This window comes from Oncorhynchus gorbuscha, linkage group LG16 (assembly GCF_021184085.1).
Source record: "Oncorhynchus gorbuscha isolate QuinsamMale2020 ecotype Even-year linkage group LG16, OgorEven_v1.0, whole genome shotgun sequence".
Taxonomy (NCBI): Eukaryota; Metazoa; Chordata; class Actinopteri; order Salmoniformes; family Salmonidae; genus Oncorhynchus; species Oncorhynchus gorbuscha.
Window position 1 is genome coordinate 30,137,385 of NC_060188.1, and position 9,545 is coordinate 30,146,929.

The 9,545-nt window shown below is 40.7% G+C and overlaps 1 protein-coding gene across 1 annotated transcript; it reads left to right on the top strand.

The window, feature by feature from the left end:
* Window positions 1-4,939: 4,939 nt before the first annotated feature.
* On the top strand, window positions 4,940-9,264 carry LOC124000084 (peptide YY). Its single transcript, XM_046306198.1, has 4 exons — window positions 4,940-5,074; window positions 5,715-5,902; window positions 8,459-8,539; window positions 8,817-9,264. Exons 2-4 carry the CDS (start codon window positions 5,715-5,717, stop codon window positions 8,839-8,841), a joined length of 294 nt encoding a protein of 97 aa, XP_046162154.1. The 5' UTR covers window positions 4,940-5,074; the 3' UTR covers window positions 8,842-9,264.
* Window positions 9,265-9,545: the final 281 nt, after the last annotated feature.

Here is a 9,545-nt window from a genome sequence, read left to right on the forward strand (position 1 = left end):
TCCCGTCTCTAGCAACCAAAATATGACAAAGTATGAATTTGCTTATAAAAATCTAAATATAAACAATACTGTTTATTTGGTAACTGTAGTATACGAGCGATAAACGCCTCCGTTCTGTAAATTACCTTGAAATGAACTCCGCAAAAGGGACTTGGCTCTGCCTCGTTCACCTGCGTCATCCATTATTTTCAAGGTAATGTACAGAATGTCTGTGTTTAGCCCTTACATAACGGTTTGGGACATCTGGGGCCATTATGTGACAAAAACCTCCAGGGGACCATGACTCAACGTCCCAAGATAGTCCTAAAAATGTCCCCGGGGACGTCCCAGGGACAAAACGGGAACTAGACAAAAACCTCCAGGGGACCATGACACAACATATTGACCACTTCAGGTGACCATTTTGTGATGTTCCCGGGACATCCTAACGGCAAATTTTTGTTTGCAGGGACGTTCCCTTGGGATCATTACGCACCGTACTAATGACTAGTAAAATGAATGTTTGACAACGTCCTGAAAAGTCCTGACATGGTCCTCCGTGATGTCCTGGTAACTAGGGAACTAGACAAAAGTTCCCCAGAGAATGTTCCTTGGGACCATCATGCGACAAACCATTGACCAACATGAAACATCCCCTTGTGGTCAATGAATGTCCCAGGGGTAGCATCCTAATAGGCAAGTATTTGAATGTGGTGGAAAGAGTTGGTAAAAATGTCAAATTCCTAGAAAAGTAGAGGCCATGCCACCGTTCTTACTCTGAAGATCATGTTAATTCATTATAATGAAAAATACATAAAGAAATGACATTACTTTAGAATTACTGACTAGGATACAATTGCACAATATTGCTATATCTCATCAATTTATTCATAATTGCATTAGCATGTCTGAATTGTACGCTTCATAACTGAGTTCATACCTCCAATATGATATGCGAGAATTTTCTTCTCATAATAACCCGTCAGTATTATGTTCAATTTTCTACCCGTAACGCATTTACTTTATAAGAATCGAACTCTCCTCCCTTCATCACTAATGACAATCTCATGTTCCTGCAGTAGGTTAGACTTACGAGTTGTCTTATCTCGAGGTACTGTGTTTAATGACGTCTCTAGTAAGTAATCAGTCTGTCGACTGAGGTAAAGTAAGTGTCTGATTTCACCAGACGCTTGAATTGGTGCTTTTGCATCCACAAGCTCATTGAAGGTTGTAGGAACAAATACATTCAAATCATTTGTTATTCAAGCAATTTATGTGACAGGGTGGACATGCCATCTTTTGTCTAGCAAGGCACATTGATAACTCTTGACGGACGAATGCCACTGTGAAGACCTCTTAACATTTTGGACACTCCAGAGTCAAAGGTAATGGTACTGTCCGTCAGCCTTTTGCCACACATTGTCTGTGATGTTTTGTCCCATAATGGCACTTATGCCTTTTTCATCTCTTTTTTTGTAGCCGGAATCAGCTGGAAGATTGATATTTATTTATTTTTGGAGCAGACAATTTTAGGGTGACATTTCAAAGCATGGGAATAGACAGCCACCTTTGGAATACATCTGATCTTTTTGTGTGTGTGCGTGTGCGTGCGTGCGTGCGTGCGTGTGCGTGTGTTCACTGATTAGATTAGATGATTAGATTATTCACAAAGTCATGATGCAGTTGTTGCTAATGGTAACACTATGTGGATTAGATTGCTCTATTCCTCTTAAAATGAGACACAGCTATATTACAGCACGTACACCAAATTCATTCATGTAATCTGCCTCTCTTGCTTTTTAGAGAGAGCAACTTGATACTCGATCTGTTTGAGATCAAAGCTATTAGTACCTAATTGGATCTTAATTTGCAAGCCACTTGACACGCAATAAGGACAACAAGAAGACGTGGATTGTTTATCTCTTTCTCTGTCTCGCTTTCTCCTGCCGATCAAATGTGTCCCTTCTTCTCACAAACTGCTTACCCTCCATCTCTCATTGAGTTCAACTGTAAACAGTGGGATATTGAGATGGAGGTTAGGTTGGTGTTAGTCTCTTGGGGCCTTCATGACTAGCTCACACCACGAGGAGTTGTGACGGACGCGATCTGTGTGTGTGATGATAGGCAGAGGAGGATCCGTATGGATGTGAAAGCCACTGACGTCTCCTGTGGAGCCACGTCAGACGCTTTGGCCGTCTTTTCTCTTTTCGGAAGGGGCCCTTGTATACGGGGAGAGGGCATGAGCCATGAAGTTATTTTGATCCATTTGACGTCTCATGGGTTATGGCCGGGTGGGGGAGTTGAGTGAATCGACAACAACAGAAAGGGGAGAGACTGGTCTTAGTCAATCAAGAGGAAGTGTCAAATGGGGGAGAGGGCCAGAGAGCAAACGGGAGGAAAGGAGGGGAAAGCCTCTGGGCCCTTAGAGATACTTCTGTACGACTGGTGTTTTTTGATTCAGTGTCATACACTGACTGACGAACACTCATATGGATTTTTTTTCCTGAAATAAAATCTGGCCTCTGGCTTATTGAAAATAGACCTAATCATTCCCATTTCGAACATGTGTATTCAGGTTGTGTGTTGACTGTATTTTAAATGCTTAGCCCGTGGTGATGATTTCACACATCTCTGCTCATATTCCGACATACATATGCATTGTAAATGCGGTTCTTTGTACAAATACAGCCCTCTTCACCTGTGATAAAATATATGACTTGTATACTCCTAGTCCACCCTTGATTCACACTGACCTGAGTAAGTTATCGAATGCGTCTCTTGATTGGTCCGATAATTACTCCCTCATAGTCTTAGCCAGTAATTGATGGAAGACATTGATTCGGCCCGGACGGCAAACAGTCCGTGAGTTTTATAATCCCGTGGAAAACTGTGTTTGATTTCTGATTCACCCGACTCCCACATCTTCTCCTCTCCAAATCACCTGCAAATAATTTGCAGTGCCATTAATTATCGTGAACCTAGAAAAGAGAACAATGAATCTCCAATTATTAACACTTTGTTTACAGGACGTGGATTCTAATCAAGTCTAATTATAGCTAATTGAAGATATGTTGTTATAACCCGTAGCAGCTCGATTACTGTGAATAATGAAATTAACTTGATTATTTATGTTAATAAAAGATGGATATAAAACACAGGTAGCCCTGTAGAAAGTGTAGCTCGTATGGAAAGTGTAGCTCATATGGAAAGTGTAGCTCATATGGAAAGTGTAGCTCATATGGAAAGTGTATCTCATATGGAAAGTGTAGCTCATATGGAAAGTGTATCTCATATGGAAAGTGTATCTCATATGGAAAGTGTAGCTCATATGGAAAGTGTATCTCATATGGAAAGTGTATCTCATATGGAAAGTGTAGCTCATATGGAAAGTGTATCTCATATGGAAAGTGTATCTCATATGGAAAGTGTATCTCATATGGAAAGTGTAGCTCATATGGAAAGTGTAGCTCATATGGAAAGTGTAGCTCATATGGAAAGTGCAGCCTATTTCTCTTAATCATATCACAATCAACTGTTAACAGTTGAATGAAGACACGTAAAAAATATATATATATTACTTTTTTTCTGATGTTATTAAACCATGCAATTTATGCTTGTTAAATGTGCACATATTTGCAAACTGTGCAAATACATATTTCTGGACACCGAATGTAGTCAGCCTAAATATTTTTGTTACATTTTGTTAAGACACTCCAGGACCCGACTTGTTCAGAGCAGATAGTGAATAAATACATTTTTCCATCTGTAAAATACTAAAGATATCTATGGAAAATGCAGTTTTAGCATTTTTTTTCCCATGTAAAATGTTACCTAGAATTTTCTTTGTAAATGGATAACATATCAATAAGTCTCTCTGGGCCAGTCTGGGAAATATATCAAAGGATAAACACAGACAATTTGGTGAATACAGATGCTTCTGAAACTGATTATTTTTGTTGGCCTGTGGGAAGAGTCTGACTTTCAGGAATTGGCATTTAAAGACAAGTGAGCCACTGAATTAAGACTACCAAAAGCCTACAGTATTTAGACCCAATCAACATTTCTTCAAAGTCACTAAATGTACTCCAGTTTTGTAACATTCTCTATGAAATGGGCTTAGTAATTATGTGTAATTCATATAGTTCTCCTTGAAATTATTTATGCATGTCCATTTTAAGGGGTTCAAATTCATACAAATGTTGAGGGCAGTAGTATGATGAACTTAAGAAAATAAACATTTTCATCAAGCTTTTTTACATTTTTAAGTTTACTTTTTGAAAATACTAATATTAATGGACCAAAATGGCAACAAATCTCAAAATTGATATGTAGATGCAGAAAATGGAATTTCAGCCTGTAACGATTGGCTTTAAGGGCATTACCGTACCAATAGGAACTTGTGCGCCACCTGGTGGTTATTGGATTAGGCTCCTCCACCAGACTTTTTTTTCACTTTCTGACCAATAGGGAGTTTTGTCCCTTGTAAATAATAATAATAGGCAATATTAATAGGTATTTAGCCCACTGATGTCGAATCAGTGTAATCCTTATATGTCGAGGCCCGGCCCTATGTGTTGTTGCTGTTTTAATCAAGATATCCATTGGAACTTGTGAAAGAATGAGGAAAGGCCTAATGATTAGCAATATTTAGCCTGTTTGTAGCTTTAATACCATTTAGCTTTTTTTGGACATCGTCTGTCCAAATTGTTTGACATCATTCCATTGGTTTGTCAATAGGACAGGTGTGATCCAAATTGCCCTTGTGTCCTTATAGCATAAGTCAGATATTAAAATTGCGTAAACCCACATAGTTCGACTAGGGTGATGCATTAGTAATATGTTACTCATCAGGTGGCGTCGGTATTATGCCCACATCCCCCTTCTCACCATCACAGCCACCCCTCTCACCCGGTGGACGAGGCGACGATGGGTATATAAACCCCCTTGTGTTGGAGTGAAACAAAAGACCAGCGATTTGCTGCAAAGACACCAGTTGAAAAAGGAACATTGCAGAATCCAAGCAATAGAATCCACACTGCTGGACACAGACACCCGTTGTCTTAACTACTTGTAGCTCACGTCAAGTCTTCTGAAAGTAAGAACAACTTTTAGTCTTGTGAATTTTAAATGTTTGCTGGTTTTACTTGTATTACTTTTAAAGCTTTCATGATGCGGACGCTCACATGTCTTTGCATATTTGGACATTTAAAAAATGAGTAGCTATTTGTGCAGTTCGTCATTGAAAAAAAACGGGAATGGTCCGATCACCTATGCAGAGATCTGCATGTTGCAACCTACAGCGAGGATCGTTTTCCCAGCTGTAGTTGGTTTGAAAATGTTAGAAAATACCAGAAAGGGCTTTTCAGAACCACGGACAGCTACGGAGCGAAAGTTGCGCAAATGAAGTCGTGATTTCTGCACGCACAACATGCATTCCTATAACAGTTGCAAATAATTGACAATAGCATACCAATAACTAGTGAATTATAGCGAATACATGTTTCAAAGGTGAAATATAATATAATTGGTCAACTTTAACCAATTATTTCTGCTGTTATACTTGTTGCTTGTTCCCTTTCAAACTCATTCCTATATACTTATTAGGATGCCTGCTCATCTTTGAAATTGGTGTAATAGTGATTGGTGGGCTATTTAGCCTAGATTATTTAGCTCCGTTGAGGCTTTTTAACATTTAAAAATCACGTGCTCCCTTAACCCCCTTCTCCTGACCACAGATGGCCATTATACTGAAACCCTGGACGGTCTTGGTCGCCTTGGTGTTGTGCGTGCTGGTGTGTCTCGGGACTTTCGTGGACGCCTACCCACCTAAACCGGAGAACCCTGGAGAAGACGCGCCTCCTGAAGAGCTGGCCAAATACTATACCGCGCTCAGACACTACATCAATCTGATCACGAGACAGAGGTAAGCAGACCGTGCTCGCGCTCTACGTAGCAGCTTTTCTATTCAAGTTATCTTTCTTCCTAGTCCTAACATCAGAGGACATTTTTTTATATTAAGTTATAATAAACCACATACCTCGATTTATATGGAACGGTTTTTCATTTGAATTCCGATCTAGGTTAGTCTAGTGTGACAGTGACCGCTGAGTTTTCTGCTCTTATTTTTGCCGCAAGCTCTTAATGCTCCATATACCATTATATATATTTTCAACATTTTATTGCAGGGCACTCTCAAAAAGCTTTAGGCTTATTATAAAGCACACACTTCGTTTTTTTAATGGCAAATTGAACTGTTTTTCATTTGAATTCCGATCTAGGTTAGTCTACTGTGACAGTGACCGCTGAGTTTTCTGCTCTTATTTTTAGCCACACGCTCCTAATGCTCCATATACCATGATATATATTTTCTACATTTTATTACAGGGCATTAGGCTCAAAAAGCTTTAGGCTCTCCATATAAATAATGCCATAGCAATCAAACCTGTGAAGACAGCCCCAGGCGAAATCTCCAAATCAAATTATGGATCCCTATGTGCCTGCAGGTTCCCTAATAACATATTCTATACCAATATGGTGATGTCTGGGTTGAATAGGTGGTCTATGTCTTATGCTGAAATGGCACTGAATCAGGCACACCTGATAGTATTCATGATATTCAAATAGGCCATTTATCTTAAAGAAAATAAATCCAACCCTATTACATTCAACTTAGAGGGCAAAATGTTTACTCTTTTACAATCCATTATCATAGAGCATCCACATTTAAGTTGTCATAATATAGCAATGGCTTGGATGGTAACCAACAATATACTGGAATGGTGTAGATCAGAACTATAAAGTCCAAGAGGAATGGCATTTGGTGGAGTTTCTTCTTCTTGTCTGTCATAATAAATCATTGGACTACATTTAACATTTTAGTCATTTAGCAGACACTCTATTCAGAGTGACTTCCAGGTGCAATTCGGGTGAAGTGCCTTGCTCAAAGAGCACACAGGCAGGTTTTTCACCTTGTCGGCTTGGGGATTTAAACCAGTGACCTTTTGGATACTGGCCCAGAGCTCTTATCCGCTAGGCTACCTGCCGCCAAATGTGAATGATCATTCGGAAATGCTATTTGAACAGCAGAGAAGATTTGCCTGCAGCAAGAGCACGGATTTTCCTGGAATCCAAAATACATAACAGTAATATTGTCTTCTGCATCCTCACAAAGCGGTTTCTAAGTGGAGAGATGAGAGCATGGTCCGACAACGATGGTTCCCTTTTACCATCTTGTTACAACCGCCTGTCTATGGAGAAGGTGAGATTGCCTCACTTTCTCAGAAGGCGTGGTTGATCATGCTTCCCTCCACTTCACTGGCATCACTTTGGAGTGCCGAGTGGGGTTGAATTGGAGTGTGAAATTGCACAGCTGCTATGAAAGTGCGGCAGGTAGCCTAGTGGTTAGAGCGTTAGGCCAATAACTAGAAAGGTTGCTAGACCAAATCCCTGAGCCGACAAGGTAAAAATCTGTCGTTCTGAACAAGGCAGTTAACCCTCTGTTCCTAGACCAGTTAACCCACTGTTCCTAGACCAGTTAACCCTCTGTTCCTAGACCAGTTAACCCAATGTTCCTAGACCAGTTAACCCTCTGTTCCTAGACCAGTTAACCCACTGTTCCTAGACCAGTTAACCCACTGTTCCTAGACCAGTTAACCCACTGTTCCTAGACCAGTTAACCCACTGTTCCTAGACCAGTTAACCCACTGTTCCTAGACCAGTTAACCCTCTGTTCCTAGACCAGTTAACCCACTGTTCCTAGACCAGTTAACCCTCTGTTCCTAAGCCGTCATTGTAAATAAGAAGTTGTTCTTTAACTGACTTGCCTAGTTAAATAAAAGAAAACGTTTATGAATGCCAGGTTAGGTGACCTGATGGGAAAGTGAACATTTTCCACTCAAAACGTTTTCCACACAGAGGAAGGAATTCCAGCCCAATCCCGCTGAGATATTCAACTTCCAATTTCAATTTCAAAGAGAAATTGATTGTTTGTACATACATTCAACTGTGCAGGGAATGCTTATACACCAACAGACAAACACACCGGAAAGAAAAACAATTAGATCTTGCCTGAATGATCCGAGCATAGTGTCTCAGTCTATTACCTACCTTAGTACAGAGGACCACATTATTGTGCCATGAAAACCCCTCGTTATCTTTGGTTGTTGAGCAAGAAAAGGCCTCGAACAGCATCTTTTCAGAGGAAAGGAGCTCTGACACTAATTGGCCTCGTCGGGGGGCTCCGGTGTCTGTGGGAGTTTGTGGGATGACATGCTCAGGTTTCACACATGTACACATAATTACATCACCCCTCTCCCATGACACACACCTCAGACAGCTACCGTGGTACCTTTAGACACATTCAGACAGCAAAATGTTCTACCTGTCATTGAGAAGCGGGATCCTCCTGCAGAATGCTGAGAGTGGAGTGGTTTGACAGTCTTTGCTCTCTCTCGCTCTCTTCCTTTCATTTTTCTTCTAGGTACGGTAAGAGGTCCACCCAGGAGGGAGTGATGTCAGAGTTGCTGTTTGGCAACAATGCAGAGAGAGACCAGAGATCAAGGTCAGTCCATCAAAAGATATCAAACATTTCCAATACAATTTCAACGGCAGGTGCAAAGACTGATATCTCTTTGTTTCTGGGGTTATTTCAATAGTGTCGTGTCAAAGAATTGTCACTCTATCGGCTACATACACCTACTGTACAGAAAATGACTGGCATGCACAACCTTTAGTAGGTCTGCCTTTGGGTAGCCCAGGATTAAACCAAATGTTCATTCCCACAGGACTCATTGTTCCCTTCTCTCTCTCTCTCCCTCTTTCCCGTTTTCCCTCTCCAGATATGACGACTCCTACATGTGGTGATTCCTCGTCCTCATTGAGCATTCTCCCCAGGTGTCCACCAATAGCTGGAGAGGCCGACCAGTGCTCCCACAACCACCTCCCCCTCTGACCCCTGACCACAACCAATGACCATCACAGACCTTTAAGACAACGTTAAAAAAATCAACCTGAAATACCGAACCTTCCTTCCCCCGCTTTCCCTCCCTCTCTGACTTCTCTCTCTCTCTCTCTCACACGAAGTCTCTGACTCATTTCTTCACATGAAGACAGTTGTACATAATGAATTATTGAATTAAGATATAGACTACAAGATATATAATGATTGATATAATCATGTGTAACCATCACTGCTGTGTGTCTTAATAACAGAGAATGATCTTTTATGGTTGGTACTGTATAAATGCATTGTGTGTGATTAAAGTTTGATGGATGGCTATGACAAAATGGATGATTGCGTCTCATTCATTCTTACAGTCAACATTATTGTGGTGTTTCAAAACGATCTCTCGGATGTAAAATCACTTGTCGATGAGCAGACGACATTAAATCTAGTTGAAAATGTAAGACCCCCTCCGTGAGGAGCTTTCCAAACCATGTGTCTGGTGCAAGTACTGGACATCAGGCTGTGTACATTCTGCCTTACGCTGATGTCTCATCTCGATCAATATGCAGATGATATACCTCTTAACTGTAATACTCATCTTCGTCCAGTAGATGTCACTCCT